The 17,764-nt window shown below is 38.0% G+C and overlaps 1 protein-coding gene across 35 annotated transcripts in view; it reads left to right on the top strand.

The window, feature by feature from the left end:
* Positions 1-17,764, top strand: part of NRCAM (neuronal cell adhesion molecule) — a 78,788-nt gene that overhangs the window by 20,402 nt on the left and 40,622 nt on the right. For 24 of the 35 annotated variants that reach the window (XM_086609787.1, XM_086609800.1, XM_086609788.1 and 21 more), the window contains 11 exons: positions 4,652-4,795; positions 5,804-5,915; positions 6,247-6,413; positions 6,497-6,644; positions 7,927-8,051; positions 8,937-8,966; positions 10,317-10,418; positions 13,386-13,583; positions 13,698-13,768; positions 14,617-14,842; positions 15,100-15,215. In XM_086609787.1, the coding sequence (XP_086465913.1) occupies positions 4,652-4,795; positions 5,804-5,915; positions 6,247-6,413; positions 6,497-6,644; positions 7,927-8,051; positions 8,937-8,966; positions 10,317-10,418; positions 13,386-13,583; positions 13,698-13,768; positions 14,617-14,842; positions 15,100-15,215 (1,439 nt within the window). The remainder of the gene's footprint in view (positions 1-4,651; positions 4,796-5,803; positions 5,916-6,246; positions 6,414-6,496; positions 6,645-7,926; positions 8,052-8,936; positions 8,967-10,316; positions 10,419-13,385; positions 13,584-13,697; positions 13,769-14,616; positions 14,843-15,099; positions 15,216-17,764) is intronic. The other 11 variants (XM_086609808.1, XM_086609809.1, XM_086609810.1 and 8 more) reach the window with 1 other exon arrangement.

Consider the following 17,764-nt stretch of genomic DNA (forward strand, 5'->3'; position numbering starts at 1 on the left):
AATGTTAAGTCCTGCTTCTGTCATATTCTCCTGTTGTTGTAGCTAATCCATCTGAAAACAAATGTCCAAAATTATACAAATAATTCTTAAAAAATCCCATTTCAGTCATTCAGTTGTAGTTGGTTTTGACCACAGAAAGACTTTGCTAGTTTTGAAAATGGTTACTGTATACATAAAATACTCATGAACGTGAGTTTCTGGAGGAAGAAGCAGGTCAGGAAGCATGATAGGATACTTCTAGCGCAAGTTACTATAGTACCAGTGATCCTGTGATCCTGTCAGAACTTGAAAGGCATACATGAGCATCTCTGGTGGGTTGACCCTGGCTGGACGCCAGGTTCCCACCAAAGCCGCTCTATCACTGCCCCAACCCAGATGGACAGGGGAGAGAAAATACAACAAGAGGCTCATAGGTTGACATAAGGACAGGGACAGATTGCTCACTAATTACTGTCACAGGCAAAACAGACTTGACTTGGGGAAAGTAGTTTAATTTATTGACAATCAAATCAGAGTAGGATAATCAGAAATAAAACCAAATCTTAAAAACACCTTCTCTTCACCCCTCCCTTCCTCCTGGACTTCACTTTACTCCAAATTTTCTCTACCTCTTTCCCTCCAGCAGCACAGGGAAACGGGAAATGGGGGATGCGGTCAGTTCATCACATGTTGTTTCTGCCACTCCTTCCTCCTCAGGGTGACAACTCCTCACACTCTTACTCTGCTCCAGTGTGGGGTCCCTCCCATGGGAGACCATCCTCCATGAACTTCTCCAACATGAGTCCTATCCACAGGCTGCAGTTCTTCACAGACTGCTCCAGTGTGAAGTCCCTCCCACAGGGTGCAGTCCTTCAGGAACAGAATGCTCCAGCACAGGCTTCCCACAGGGTCACAGCCTCCTTCGAGTGCATCTGCCTGCTCCAGCATGGGGTCTTCCACAGGCTACAGGTGGATCACTGCTCCACCATTAACCTCCATGGGCTGCAGGTGGACAGCCTGCCTCTCCATGGTCTTCACCATGTCCTGCAGGAGAATCGCTGCTCTGACACCTGAAGTACCTACTCCCCCTCCTTCTTCACTGACCTTGGTGTCTGCAGAGTTGTTCTTCTGACATATTCTCACTCCTCTCTTCAGCTGCAATTGCTGTGGTGTTTTTTTTTTTTTCTCTCCTTCTTAAATATGTTATCGCAGTGGCACTACCAGCGTTGCTGATGGGCTCGGCCTTGGCCAGTGGTGGGTCCGTCTTGGAGCCGGCTGGCATTGGCTCTGTTGGACACAGGGGAAGCTTCTCGCAGCTCCTGACAGAAGCCACCCCTGTAGCCCACTCACTACCAAAACCTTGCCACGCAAACCCAAAACAGCATCACTATACAAGGACCATATGTTTTGCACATTCATATCAGAAAAAAACACCTAACCTTCTGTCTTTGCTTTCTTCATATTTTTCCACAATAACAGTCTTCAAAGTTGTCTCTGAAGTTAGAGTTATTGAAAATTATGGCTTAAGAGCCAGTACTGATCTCATGCTCCTTTTTGTTTTGCCACCTGGACTTCAGGAACAACTTTGCTGCTATCTCCCATAAGTTACTCATAGACAAGCTGATGATGTATGGACTGGATAAGAGACAGTGAGTTGGATAGAAAAATGACAGAACGGCCAGGCCCAGAGAGTGGTGATCAATGGCACAAAGTCTAGTTGGAGGCCAACAACTAGCAGTGTACCCCAGGGGTCAGTTCTGTTTAACATCTTCATTAATGACCTGGATGACGAAGCAGAGCGTACCCTCAGCAAGTTTGCTGATGACACAAAAGTAGGAGGAGTGGCTGATACACTAGAGGGTCATGCTACCATCCAGAGGGATCTCAACAGCCTGGAGAAATAGGCTGACAAGAACTTCATGAAGTTCAACAGGGAGAAGTGTAAAGTCCTGCACCTGGGGAGGAACAACCCCCAGCACCAGTACATGCTGGGGGCCACCCAGATGGAAAGTAGCTTTGCAGAAAAGGACTTGGGCATCCTGGTGGACACCAAGTTGACCATGAGCCAGCAGTGTGCCCTTGTGGCAAAGAGGCTAATGTTACCCTGGGGTGCATTAGACAAAAGTGTTGCCAGCAGGCCGAGGCAAGTGATCTGTTCCCTGTCTGGACACAGTCCTGGACAACTGGCTCTAGGTCACCCTGCCTGAGCAAGCAGTTGGACCAGATGACCTGCAGAGGTCCTTTCCAACTTCAACCATTCTGTGTGTGTGAGTGCAGCAGTGCGTGCTTAGAATCATTAAAGCAGCTGGATGATACAGCATCTAACTTTTAGGTGGGCCTGCAAAACACAGCATAGTACATGGGCAAAAAAGTGTAGGTTCTGTTTGTGTTGCGTGGGAGGATGAGGTGTGTCAGAAGACAGACTGTTGAATGGACGCCAGTCTCAACAGGAAGATTGCTAAAATTGGTGCCCTTCAGCATGCAAGTGGCTAGACCAGTCAAAAGGAATCACTGACTAACATGACACTTTCCTCTGGTTTGGATTTTTGGTTTGGGTTTTTTTTTTTTTTCACTCTTGGGACCCACAGCGTGAAACTGTGTTCTGAGAAGAGGCACCTACCTCCTTTCCTTCCAATAACTGAAGAGAGATCCCTCTTTTCCTTAAATACAGCAGTGGGAAGGGAAGATGCTACCCTTCTTTTAATATGGTGATTTAATGGTTACATCATCCTTTCAAGATCCAGTTCCTTCTTCAGTCATAGAGAGTTGAACTAATGGCTTCCATCTCTCTGAAGGGTCCCTACTAACAGCCTGTAAGGTATTATGTATGGGAGTGTGTTTGGGGGGGGGGGGTGTGGAATCTGTGCACCCATTAAAGCTCTGTCTATGTGCAGAAAATGCTGCAGGATTCAGAGAGCATGAGTGGAGGGAAGCGCAGAGCCCGGGGCAGGACATAGCGGTGATTGGAATCGCCATGGGCAGATCTCCTACCTCCTGGGAGGGCGGTCGTGCATATTTTCCATTTAAGGGTGATTTGTATGCAGAAGCAGACCACTTCTCACAGCTGACTGGCCTGCCTGCTGGGCTACTCACCTGCTCTGTCTATTTTCGGCCTACGAATCTTTTAATGAAAATGACATTTACATAGAATAGGAAGCAATGTGGAACATGGAACACAATAGTTGTAAAGCAAAAGAGGAGAAAAAGAAGTGCCAGCAATCCAGAAGCCCCGAGAATAAGCACTTAAAATTCCAGTGATACCTTTTTCTTCCTTTCACAAATTTTTGAATTTGTGATATTGATTTGAACTCAGAATGACGGCAGATAGAGTTAAAATGGAGTAAAAAAACTGTTCTTGAGGCATCTGTTTGGAAATTGATGTAAATACTTTACCTGCAAAATGGCCTTAGAGTTCACCCGAGATGGAAATACCCTTAGGCAGGAGCACAGAAGTGTGGTCCCCTTCATCTGCCCCCTTTCATTCTTCTCTCTTAGAGAATTCAGTAACAAATACTTCAGTAGATTTGAGAAAATGTAGGAGAAATTTCGCCTTTACAGATGAGTACTGAGATATATTCTGAATCAAAAGGCTTTGTCACTTAAAAAATTTGATGTTAATTTAGTTAATTGATCTTTTCTATGAATCCAGAGAAATGAGAAATGATTTTATATGAAAATGTCTTTCACAAATACGCTTATTTTCTCGAGTTCCAGTAATATACATGGGTATCAATTTTGATGATGCAACCAAACTATGATGCATTTGTTTATGCATATATGCATTTATTTTTAATATTAATATATAAATAATGCTACCATTAAGTTTTACTATTAATAATAGTGAAATAATTGATGTGGTTTGAGATAACATTTACTTAAAATATTAAACTATAGTTTGTGCATTTTTATATAGGGTGATGTTACAAGCTAAGTTTTTTTCTCTGATGTACTTCTCTAACTGCATCCAGTTGTGTTGTAATTGACAGCTGTTATTCTTCAGTAATATCTCAGAATTTTATTTGCAGTGGTATTCTCGATTCTTCTGGGATGGAAGAGCTGTTTGACAGCTCAGGCTACTAGAGAACAGTTGAAGAAATGGCGCTGTATAATTCTTAGGGAAAGAGTGCCACCTACTGAATTACTATCACTGCTTTTCTGAAGAATGTTGATTTTGTGTGAAAGCATTACTCTGAAATAGTTTTCAACTGAGTGAGGCTGGTTTTATAGTTGGGTAATTATTTATGGTATAACAACTGATTTGAAAAGCTGAAACCTTCACAGAGAATTGTAAAGTTCCAATGTCATTCTAACATAATTTTCTTTTGATGATCAGAAATATTTCCTTATTTTTTTCTAGGTATTTTCTGTATTTACCTGCATCTTGTCTTATCAGTATTTTTCCTCTGTAATGTATGCAAAATATTATCTCGGCTTCACTTAGTGAAAAACCCTCAAAAACGGGAACTCTACTTTCCTGAGTTAAATATTTATAGAATTGGGAGAATTACCTTTATCATATTGAAATTCACATCTTAACCAGTGAACAGTCACCCTGGAAAACAGAAGAAAGGACATATAAGTCTTTCAAATTATTTCTTCCTTTCCGGAGTATGAAACATACCGTCCAATAGCAGTTTAGGAAAAACAAATTTCTTTTTCTTTACACCAACAGTTGCCCCAGAAGATCCTAGCAGAAAGGTAGATGGTGATACCATTATTTTCTCACATGTGCAAGAAAGGTCAAGTGCTGTCTATCAGTGCAATGCTTCTAATGAATACGGATACTTGCTAGCAAACGCGTTTGTGAATGTTTTGGGTAAGAAACAGATTTTATATTTTTCAGTTCTCTTGTGTGTTCAGTTGTCTCCTACTACTACATGAATAGCATGCTCAAGCCTTGCTTCAGGTCTTCAGTGGGAATGGACATATTTCCTGAGCCCTGTAAAAGGCAAGAGTATACATACCTTGGTTTTTGTAGGATATTCCTGAATTTCTCTTTCATTATTCCTAAGTAAGACAGATAGTTGTGAAAGCTGGGGAAAACTTGGAAGAAATTTTATTTGTATTTTTGTTGTTTATTTTTGTAAATCAAACAAATGGAAGCATAACAAATAAAGCAGGAATTAATATTCCCTATGTAAGTATGTTTCAGTACACTTTCATTGATTGTGAGTGTTTTGGATCCGTTAAATAGATGATCTCTAAATTGCTGTTGCAAGGTAACATGATTATGCATTTGTCTTAAAGGCCTCCTAAGACTGTGTTTCTATTTACAAGATATCATGACCTCTCTTATTCTTCTCGCTGAATTTAACAAAGCTAGCAGCAAAATCCTGGGCAGAATGCCTCTGAAGATTGTCCTGCAGGAATTGGCAGATCTTTTGATTGAGAGACACTATCTTGTAAATGAAAGAACTCACTTTAGTTCCATGGTTCCTTTAAAAAAATGTAGGTGCTTCACCAAAAATACATCTTAGCTTCTTTCTGCCTGCAGGTTTGTTCAGAATTATGTAGTTCAGTCTGTTCCCAGGAGTTTCTCTTCTTGAAGTATATTCTGATTTGAATTTTCCAAATGAAATCATTGCCTTTGGTGCCCATCCCTATTACTTGTAAACAGGAAAGAAGCATTTGTTTTTCATAAGATAATTCTCCTACATTAACGTTTCCTCAGGCTACTGGCAGTAGAACGTATTTGGATCTAGACTGAGACGAGAAATCACTTCAGAGAAGAATGTTAACATATAATTCTTTAGGCCATTCTTGATGTCTTAGTATTTTATGTTTGCATCTTTGTATCTATATCCAGATATCTTTATCTTTTCAGCTGAACCACCAAGAATTCTAACTCTTGCTAATAAGCTGTATCAAGTCATCGCAGATAGTCCCGCGTTGCTAGACTGTGCATATTTTGGTTCACCTAAGCCTGAAATTGAATGGTAAGCTCTAGTTATTGTGCTTAAGTTACCTAATAAGAGCCAATTATATCTATGGAAACAAAAATTTAAAGCTTTAAAACTATTTTTGCTCTATTTAAAATTTTAAAATGGTGTACTTTTAAATATCTGCTGATTACAATAGGCTAATACAATATTACATATGCTTAACGTAACCACAATGAAGTTATCCCTGCAGAGTCAAGTTTAAATTTCATTATGTGATTTTGTCTATGTTTTCTCATGTGGCAGTCCCAAGTTTGCATTTTCCTATAATAAAATACAACAGAATTTAACTGTGATGTTGGATAATGATACTGCTTTTTATGTAAAGGTTTAAGGGAGTAAAAGGTAGCATCTTGCGTGGAAATGAATACGTTTTCCATGATAACGGAACCTTGGAAATTCCGGTGGCTCAAAAGGATAGTGCTGGTACATACACATGTGTAGCAAGGAATGAATTAGGAAAGATACAAAATGAGGTGCAGTTGGAAGTTAAAGGTAAGAAATGAATCCCTCTTTCATCACAGGTTAGTATAGAATTTCTGACTTTCTAAATATCTAATAGTAATTTTAAATTTCAGATCCAACAATGATAATTAAACAGCCAGAATACAAAGTGATTCAGAGATATGGCCAAGTTTCATTTGAGTGTATAATAAAATATGATTCTACCTTATTGCCAACAGTTATATGGTTGAAGGATAACGATGAGCTGCCAGATGATGAAAGGTATGGACAAAATTATTTTCCTTTATTTTTAATTTTCTGGTTTCTTTTGTCTGCTCCTTTTCCTGATCTTTGAAAGGGACATATTGACCTATTGACATTTTCAAAAGAAGACTGATAAATATCATCCCTGTGTCATATTTGGTGACTAAAGGACTTACCTAATATGGTGAAAATACTAAGATTCAAAATAAAATGAGATGTAAAAATTTTAATTGTGCACATGGACCGTGTATATCAATTGTAAGGAGAAGATAATTGGCATAGAAGCCAAAGGGATAATGGAAGGCTATTTTACTCTAAATCACAAGTAATTAAAAGTTATTTTATTATATTTGGAAATAAAAGCACATTAGGATAGACAGTTACTGTGGAAAGATGGTCAAGAGCAATGTAGAAAAAGCTGACACGCTCCCTCAGCTCACATCGCTGTCTAGGTGTCGTGGTTTAGGCGGCTCTGGCAACTAAACTCCACACAGAGGCTCACTCACCTTCCCCTCACCCCCCGGGGATGAGGAAGGGAGTTATAGGAGAAAACGAAGAGAGACCCGTGGGTTGAGATAGGAACAGTTTAATACTACCGCTACCAATATCTATATGTACAGATATGTACAAGGATAAATATATAGGAACGAGTGATGTACGGTGTAATTGCTCACCACCCCTTGACCGAGGCCTGTCTCATCCCGAACTAATGATCCCGAAACAGATAAATCCCAATACCGCAATCCCGGACGAGCCAGAGGCCTGAAAATAGAGACCGAGACAGAGAGAGCACTCTGAGAGTCCGAGAGTGAGAGTCCTGGAAGGGCAAAGGCCCTTCTTTCCGGCTGACCCTTACTTTTGTACTGGACATGACACTGCATGATATGGAATACTAATTGGCCAGTTCATAGAATCATAGTTCGACCCTCAATCCTAAGTTTAAGTACAAATCATAAGGACAGTCGTGGACCCTCTGTCCTGGCTCTGCTCCCCCCTGTCCTGTTGTGCTCCTGCACACTGGCAAGAACATGGCAGCTGGAAAGTCCTTGAGACCTCAGTGCCAACTGTAAACATCAGTGCGCTATCAACGTTCTTCTCAGAGCAAGTCTCAGACTAAAACCAAAACACGGAGCTCTTCTAGCTGCTAAAAAAGAAGAGCTGACTGTGTCCCAGCTGAAACCAGGATACTAGGTATTTGCTGGAATACATGAGTGTATGGGGTTTGATAATGTCTTATGCAAGTTTCTTATAACAGTACCAGTTATTGAGAAATCAGTGGCTGAATCTATTGTATTTACAGGTTTCTAGTCGGTAAAGACAACTTGACCATTATGAATGTAACTGATAAAGATGATGGAACATACACTTGTATAGTTAATACTACTCTGGACAGTGTTTCAGCAAGTGCTGTGCTTACTGTTGTTGGTAAGATTACTCTCAAACTTTATGATAGCAGAACTGTATTTAATTACTGTTAAGTATGAAAACAGCATTAGACTTAAAGTGAAGAGCACAAACATAGTTTTGGTTTCTAGGACAGAACAAAGGCAATGTCACCTATTTGTAAATGTGTTTCAGTTTTTTAAAAATACAGACTTACCCTAAAGTTTGCCTTTGAATCTGCTACGTACAAAAGGGTCCAGTAGCTACAGGACACATTTGGTTTCATGCCGTATAGGTTATTATTTAGATCATATCTGAGCTAAAACAGTTGATTGCATATTACAGAGTATTTGAACATAAACACGTTATCTCAGGAATCTCTTTGCAGCGAAGTTATGCTTCAGAAAGACTGAGCATGCTTGGTTGTATGACTTCTCAAGGATTTTTTTTTATTTGAATTAGTTCTCTCTGTTAAGTTTCTATGATTGCACATTGTTGTAAATATGTTACTTTGCCCCATCTCCCAATTTGTGAGAAAGTTTTAAGTAATGTCCTGAATGATTCTTACGTGAGTTCAAGCTGAGATTCAAAGTCGAGTGTGCTTGTGTTTTAAAATTGTGTTGTGATTGTATGCCTGTCTAGAATTACATATACCAAACATCGAGTACTTATTTAAAGGTTTTTTATGTAAGATTGCTTACTTTATTTATTTTCTTGATCTATCTATATTTTAAAAAAAGGATAAATATTAGAGAATACTTTTATAACTTTTCAATGAAAAATTATCAATATATTACTTAAAATCAACCATTTGCTCTGAATAAGTTAACTTTTCTTTGTCTAATAATTATAGTCTTTAACGACCTACAATATTCTGTTTCTTTGGCTACTAACTGATTAAATCCTTTATATTAATATTCTTTTCAGCTGCTCCCCCAACTCCAGCTGTCATTTACGGTAAACTAATACGAAGTTGTCTTTCTACATCATCTGCCAGATATTTTTCTCATTTGCCTATTGCCAAGTGCAACGTCTTTTCTTTTTTTTCCCCTTTTTCCTCTGTGTGTGTGTGATGTCATCCTATTTTACCAACTGCTTCATTACTGGAGTACTGGACTTTGGAATTTTACAGTGCAGGCTGCTTTGTGGTTTAGGGAATAAATAATTTTCAGAGAGAAATTATTTTTAGTTAAAGTTGATTACAGTGTGATAATGCTTTTCTTATAGAGGACACTGTTATGCAAATTAGTTACATAATAAATGAAAGATTTAAAAAGTAAACCCACCTGTTCCTTGAAAGCTAGTCAAAGAACTTGCACCAACCAAATTATGGTGTGTTTTTATGTTGCTTTTGATGACAGCTTTGTAGGCCTGGTGTACATAGTTTGTCTTCATTTTACTTCATTCATAAAATGGATAGATCCATATTGACCAGTTTGGTTTATGACTGATGAAATTGCTAATAAGGATTTTAAAATTAAAGCCGAAATTCCTCCAAAAATCTACCAGTCAGGTGCAGTCTTAAACTTGACAGCATACAGCTTTTAATTCAGAAGCATTTTTTCTGAATTTAGATTTTAAAATGCAATATAATACGCCTAAAACACTTTTAAGTGTGAGCGACTTAAGCACTTTTATGTAAATTGTATCACATTCAGTGAAAATGCTCATGTATTCTTGAGTGAACTTACTCATTAGCCTTGATTTTTGTGTAAGAAATCATATAATGAATTCTTTTCAGCAATTTGGAATAGACAATTACATCTTTATGCAGTATAAGGATGTATATTAACAGCTTGTTTGGTATTTCAGGATTTTTTAAAACTACAGCAAAAACCAAAGGACTTAGTAACTTGCAATTAGTTTCTATTTGAACTATACTTGTTTTGAATTCACATGTAAAATATTGTTAGTGATCCTAGAAAAGCTTCTTTGATGTGAATGCTTCTTTATTTTCCATGTTTTATTAAATATTTCTAGTTACAATAGATAACCACCCGTAATCATTCAAAGGTAAACTAAACATGTATCTCATTACATTTTTTATACCACATTGCAATCAGACTTAGATAAAATAAAATTTGGCTTCTTGTGAATGTATAGAAGTTTCTAGGTGCATCAGTTCTCCATTTTATCTCTGTTTTGTAACAATTGCATGCTGATGGTCATTAAGTCATGCTTATGTCAGTGAGTAGATCTGCCCTGGTGTATTCATGGAATTCTTTTAATTGGAATGTAGGGATTTTTTAAAAGATGAAACTACGTATTCTGGTGTGATTTTTCACTTTGTGTTCATTTGATTTACAGCTCGGCCAAATCCACCCTTTGACTTGGAATTGACAGGTCAGCTAGAAAGGAGCATTGAACTCTCATGGATACCAGGAGATGAAAATAACAGCCCCATTACAAGTATGTTTGTTTGTATCTGTTGCATTACATTAACAGCATTACATTAACTGTTCTCAGATTCCAAAGAGTTCTCTGATAAATTTTGTGTGCATCATGGGAGAAAGGTAAATTTATTTGCTACAGTTGCCATTTATTTATATAACAAAAATTCACTGAGTGTCCTCTACTGTACAGCCAAGCAGAAATACTTATTTACTGCCTTAAAAAGCTGGGATTTTGATTCAGAAACCTGTGCTAGTTAGCATAGAAGTTGGTACTGATGTGAGCTCTGTATGACAAGGGCCAGTCTTATGAATGTGTAGAGAGTAGATTAGTTCATTAGTTGAGTAAAAAGTTACTCGTACATGCTTCTGAAGGTGAGAGCTACTAACATCTTGCATTAACTCTTTTGTAATTCCCATGAAATTAAAATAACATTAGTACCAATATCTTCAGGGATTATCCATCACTACTGATAGAGGCTTGTTCTTAATGAAAATATTAAAAAGATAGTTTTTCTGTTTTTTTTTCTCATCCAGGCAGTTCAAGGAATAAAGCATATCTATAAGACAGAGAAAATAAACATCTATAAACTTTTGAGACAGGAAATTTTTCTTAGATACTATTATTCCTCCCAGTAGAACATGATGAAAGATACTCTTGCTTATGTTGAACAGAGAGGATTGAGGGGGAAGTTAGGAGGAAGGATGTTACTGTTTGTTTCCCAAAAAAGAATATGATCAGAAAGATTTATTGGGCAACTTTTTCATGATGAGCAATTTAATGCAATTATTTAATTATTTATGCAGTGCATTTTCAGTTAATAACTGCCACAAGTTACTAAGACCAGTGTACACATTATATTTGTAATGAATGAGTTCAGCTGACTTACTGAGTGTTGCTCTCCAGGATCTGATGCTGGTCAGTATCGATACTGAACACAAACCATAGGGATCAGGCATCTGGAAAGGAAGTTTTGTGAAAACAGAACTTCAGAAATTTCAGAATACATCAAAATTTTGGTGGCATTTTAGTGAAACACCAAAGGATTTTGCTGAAGTTTCACACTTTCAGACTTGTCTAGTGTATACCAACTAGAAATATACTTTTGAAAATATAATAAATAGAATTCTTTGTAAATAGTTGAATTGTATTTAATTTATGGCTTATTCATATACTTGTATCAGTATTTTCATTTTTTTCCCAGACCAGAAGAAAAAAGCCTTGCCTTTCTATAGGAATGAGATCGCACTCTTTCAAAAGAGATGATACTAGTTAGCTCAGGTCAGAATTTTTTTAGAAGCGAAATATTGTGTGCACTCTGATATTGGAAATTAAACTCTTCTGAATAAATATTGCTGGTTTTAATTATGATACAATTTATATTGCTGTGTGATCTTCTGAGAGCCTGCAAAATAAGGCATTTGCTTCATAAGTAAGCCTATTGTTGCTGCTGCTACTGTTATCACTTCAAAGTGCAGCATATCAGAACTTGATCAGAACTCAAGATAGCAATTCATTATGAGTGATTCCTTTACATAAGTAACGTGATTGACATGCTAGAATCTCTCTGAAAGCTCAAATAGATTTTTTTTTTTCCTTATGTCTCCTATAAATTGTTCTACTAGAGTTGTAGGTAGAATGCTAGTTACTAGGGAAGCAAAAAGCAGTACTGAAAACTTTGTTGGTGCTTTTTTTTTAGCATGTAATATTCTCACCTTTGCAACAAAGACTTTGGTCCAGAAAACATCACCTTTATCTCTGAGCACACACCACCAGCTGTAAGACAGACAGTCATTTGGGGCCAGTTCTCCCTCTTTCTTACTGCTCGGGTCAGGATGAAATCTACAAACCTTTAGGCCGGAAGGCTGTGATTAGTACTATTACCGGTTTTACTTCTTGAATATCTTGGCTCCTCAAATTGTTAAGCATTATTTGTATGTGATACTGTAAGTATTCTTCTAAAAACAACTTCTATTTATCCCTCAGAATATCTTTAGTATTGCAAACAGGATGTGTTCTGAGTCATATTCTGGCTTCTTGTCCCCAGCTACACATGAGATAGAGCAAAATTATTGTTATACAACACACGAACATTTGATGCTCATGTAAATTTTGTGTATCTAAACTTAAGGTTCCATGGAATATACTCAGACTACGTATTTTTCGCCCATTTATTTACTGTATCCTAACAATTCCTCATAAGTGTTTCAAAATTTACATCTCACACCTGAGAGCAGGAAGATTTTTTGACTGTTTCACAGCCAAAAAAAAAATAGTCCTTTTGTCTTTGATAATGAGTTTGATTTTCTATTTGGAGTTCTACAAACCTATTTATCCCTAAGGTTATATACTCTTTAAAGTCTTAACAGTAATCATTGTAATGTTCACACAGAGAACTCTCAAGAAATTTAGCTTCTGAACATGCATTTCTTGACTTAATTTGAAGATACTGAAAAGTGCTCTCGAAACCTTCCTCAAGTATTGATTCTTGACTTTAAATACTTCTTCAATAAGCCAGTCAAATTGGGGAAAAACGGAAAACTCAGAGAGTTTTAGTAGTGTTCAGATACTACTTACTGTCGGCTTTATACAACTAAAACTAATGTATTTGTCAGCCGAATATTACTTTTACATCAATATTCCAATCTTGTCCCAATTTCTTGCTGTGATAGTTCAAGGGTTCCTGTTACGTTAAAATCCAGTACCTGAGAGAGAGCTCTTGTAATAACGTATTACCTGACAGGTAGCTCCATCAGTGAGAATACCAAATAATAAAAGTAGGAGTTTTTCCATTATATTTCTACTAAGTCAGTACTTTTGAGATCAGCATTATAGATTTGTGTTCTGGTTTATGTACTTATATTTCAATTCTTAGAACATTGATTGGATCACTACTTTCTGATCAGCTCATTCAGAAATGTCTACACTGATCTAGGAAGGTGTTGCAAGTTTTGGCATAAAGTTGGATTCAATTCCCGTTTACAGGCTTTGTGATTGAATATGAAGATGGGCTGCATGAACCAGGGGTATGGCACTACCAGACGGAAGTTCCTGGAACTCAGACAACAGTACAGTTGAAGTTGTCTCCGTACGTCAACTACTCATTCCGTGTGATAGCTGTCAATGAGATTGGCAGAAGTCAGCCAAGTGAACCATCTGAGCAGTACCTGACAAAATCTGCAAGTAAATAACTATTCCTGCTTTACCAGTGATTAATTTATGCTATGAATGGTGTTGAATTTGCTTGGAATGCACACAGCAGTCATTCTTGTTCATGTGTAAATACTTTATTTTTAGACCCCGATGAAAATCCTTCTAATGTGCAAGGAATAGGCTCGGAACCGGATAATTTGGTAATAACATGGGAGGTAAGTTTAGGTTTTTTGAGGTTTCATCTGTTTGTTTTAAGATCTGTGAGTAGCGTTTTTTTAGAGAAATGATATCTAACTGTGAACATGCCATGGGAGTACCCTATGTGTTACTTGCTTAAAACATTCTTGAAAAAGAGTAAAATCCAGACATTACCCTGTCTTCATTTTCAGGGAAAAGCTGCATGCATTATGAAAAAATAATAATAATTTTAAGGTGCTGTACTTTCCTTGAGTGATTTCTGAAGATAAGTCATTAATTTAGTAATACAGGATGTTTTGCTGCCAATTTAGGAGAACTTAAGTATGTAAATTGTGGTTTATCTCAAGTAGAGTCTTAGTTTTAGAATGCATGCTAATGTGAATCCTAATTCTACCTTCAACTTTTGTGATAAACTAAATTATTGTGCACTCTTCCACTAAAAAACTTTGTGGAAAAAGTTTTTTCTATCATGCCCTGACCATCATGACCGGAGCTTGAGACTCATTGTCTAAGGAACTCTGTTTCTAGGGAGGTGGTATGAGTCTGTTTTTCCTTCTTCCACTTTTAAGAAATACTTGAAAACAAAATATATATACAGAAATCACAAGGTATGATTGCATGAGTATTAGCCAGAATCACCATTCAGTGTGATTTTCCTAATGAACGAAAAGCAACTGAAATTACCTCCTTTAAAAGCCAAATTGAATAGCTTGGAAATTTCAGCAGTGCTTCTGTGTCACAGAACACAGTGGTAAATTTGGAGTAAAATTCTAAAGAAGAATCAGTATGTTTCCTTTGTGACTTTGGATTTTTCAGATGCTTCAGAATGTTTTTTAAACAATTTCATTTACTCTTTTCGTTTCAGTCCTTAAAAGGTTTTCAGTCTAATGGACCAGGGCTTCAGTACAAAGTCAGCTGGCGTCAGAAAGATGTTGATGATGAATGGACATCTGTCATAGTTGCAAATGTATCTAAATATATTGTGTCTGGCACACCAACTTTTGTTCCCTATGAAATAAAAGTACAAGCTTTAAATGACCTGGGATATGCACCAGAGCCAACAGAGGTGATTGGACATTCAGGGGAAGACTGTAAGTTCTGTAGTTTGACTCAATTGTACTAATTAAAAGCAACTAAATTTGTAACCTAAATGGGTATTTAAAACACTAAAGTACTGAAAAAGGAGGATAGTTATTTTTTAATTAAAATGAAGCAATTTGAAGATAATAAGGCTTCATAATACTCTGTAGTATTAATCCAGAGGTCAGCTTTTTAACCTGCTCCTTGAATGCAATGTTCGTGTGCTGTCTCATTCTAACTCGGTGCTTGTCGCATCCTTTCCACACAGTGCCAATGGTGGCTCCAGGCAATGTGCAGGTTCATGTTATTAACAGCACATTAGCAAAGGTGAATTGGGACCCAGTTCCAATAAAAACTGTCCGAGGACACCTTCAAGGGTACAAAGTAAGTACAGTCAAAGCTTTCTGTTCCTCGTTTATTAAAATAGATCACTCGTCCTATAGGAGGCTGTATCCAGATTGAAGTAACTGACCTGTAAGAGGACTCTTGCTTTTCAGTGAGCTCGCAAGTTTTTGCTGACAAGAGCAACAGCATCGATATGATTAATTTAAAATTCAGCAATGTTCCAGCCTTGTAGCACTGGCCTCCTGTGTCCTTGAAGAAAAATGGCATATGTTTGCAACAAGTTTACACACATTATATAGATGAAAAAAAAATAGTAATTTTACAGGTCTTACTCCAAAAGGATGTTTAGAAGATGAAGAGAAATAGTTTCTGTAGGAGTCTCTTCTAGGTCTGATGCTAAGATTACTCATCTTCTGGCATAATGTGATTAATCACATCCTTAATTCTGAGTAACTGACCACTTGTTAGCTTATGCTAGTTGCTATGTGGTTTTGGGAGCCAGGAAAAAGCTCAGTTTAAAAACTCAATTTAAGGAGATAGGAAATGGCAGAAGATTTGGAGTGTACATAAAATTGAAGGAAGCTTAGCATAAGATAGTTTGCTGGCTTTGGCGATAACTGAGAAGGCTGTGTTGGAGACAGAAGGCTGCAATCAGTAGAGAACGGAAGACAGAAAAACTTCAAGGTTGGAAATAGGGAACTGATGTCCCTGGAGGACAGGGAAAATCTGATGGTGAAAGTTGCTTCAGAGCTTGCACTAGAAGCCAATCAGAATAAACTCAAGAGTGGAAACTGCAGAAGCATGGTAGACTGGTTGTGGAGGGAAGAGTGGAATGAGAGGATATACTGGCTTCCTGTGCAACAATAGAAGAAAATAAAAAATAGTTACTACTTTGCTTTTCTGTAAGTGTACTAATAAATATGTTCTAGCAAAACAGACTAGTTACACAGCCTGAACTAGGTTACTTTGTAAGACTGACTAATTTAGACTACTTCTGTTTAAATGAAAGGAGGAAATATTTGAAAAATGAAAAGAGTAAAGAATATTTGGGGGATTATAAGTGTGCATCATACTTAGAAAATGGAAGACTACCATTCAAGAGCGTTGAAACCAAACTTCAGTGTGTTACAGCTTGGCTACCACATGATATGTGAGCTCCTGGTGGATGTCACTTACCTGGCACAAAATACTACCATCCAGAGAGACTTAGGCTAGATCCGGATGAGCTGGCATAAGCATCCGTAGTTAGTGCGATGCTTTGCCCTAGATAATAAACTGTCATGGGTTAGGTTGAACCGCCCCCCCCCCCCCCCCCAGCCGATCACTTCCCCTCCCCACCCCCAGGAATGAGGGAGAGAATTAAAGGATAAACGGGAAACACGTGGGTTGAGATAAGAACAATTTAATACAGATGATTTAATACAGTGTAGGTGCTCACCACCCCCTCGTATGCGAAGCCCGTCTCGTCCCGAAGCTGCAATCCCGGACGAACACGAGGCCCCGAAATAGAGAGGGGCAGAGAGACGGAGAGAGAGAGAGAGAAAAGAAAGAAAAACAGCAGAGCAACAGCGCAGCAAGCGCAAAAGAGCAAAAGTGCAAAAGAGCCAAAGCGCAAAAGCCCTTCTTCCCGGCTGACCCTCACTTTTATACTGGGCATGACGCTGCATGATATGGAATGCTAATTGGCCAGTTTGGCCCTCAGTCTTAAGTTCCACCACAAATCACAAGGGGAATCGTGTCCCCCTTGTCCCACCATGTTCCTGCACTCCGGCACACTGAAAAGTCCTTGGAGTTTCACTTCCAACCACAAACATCAGCTTGCTATCACATTCTTCTCAGAGTGAGCCTCTGAGTAAAACCAAAACACGGAGCTCTTCTGGCTGTTAAAAACTCTGTCCCAGCTAAAACTAGGACATAAACTCAACTGAGCAACAGGACTTACTAGTCCGTTAGATGTTTATCTGTTAGATGACATCTCGTATCAACCTGGTATTTCACACACAAATGGGCAACCAAAAGAAAATGTCCATTATGTGAGGATTAAAAAAATAGAATTTAGTGAAGTTAATGCTTATTATTAATCCAGTTAGAGCAATGCTAATGCTTATAATCCAAATCACCAAATTTCTGTTAAAGATCGTTAAGAATACCAAAAAAAATCCATAGACGCAAACATCTGCCCATACATCACCTGTCAGAAGCACGGTAACAGTGAGTTGTCATCATCCCAAGTTTAGGTGGAGATTTCTTTTTCCTCAGACTTGGAGTCTCTGAGGGTGGTTTTTTGTCTTGTTATGGGTTGCTAATGGGTTGCACGCTTTCCTCTCCACTTGATGTAAGGGGTTAGTCATGCCACGGTTACTTCTGCTTAGTGTGTTAGTCCTTCTCTGTACACAGTATGATTTTTTTCTGTGGGGAGAAGAACCATGCAATTACACAAAGCTAAGCAAAATTGAAGCTAGAATAAGTTAGTCAATCATCATCAAGAAAACAAGCTCAAAAATCACGGAAGTGGCAACAGACCTGACCACTGAGTAGTTTACCGTTATGGCTCGGACAAACGAGACAATTCAATCCTTGAATAAATT

This window comes from Tauraco erythrolophus, chromosome 4 (assembly GCF_009769465.1).
Source record: "Tauraco erythrolophus isolate bTauEry1 chromosome 4, bTauEry1.pri, whole genome shotgun sequence".
NCBI lineage: Eukaryota > Metazoa > Chordata > Aves > Musophagiformes > Musophagidae > Tauraco > Tauraco erythrolophus.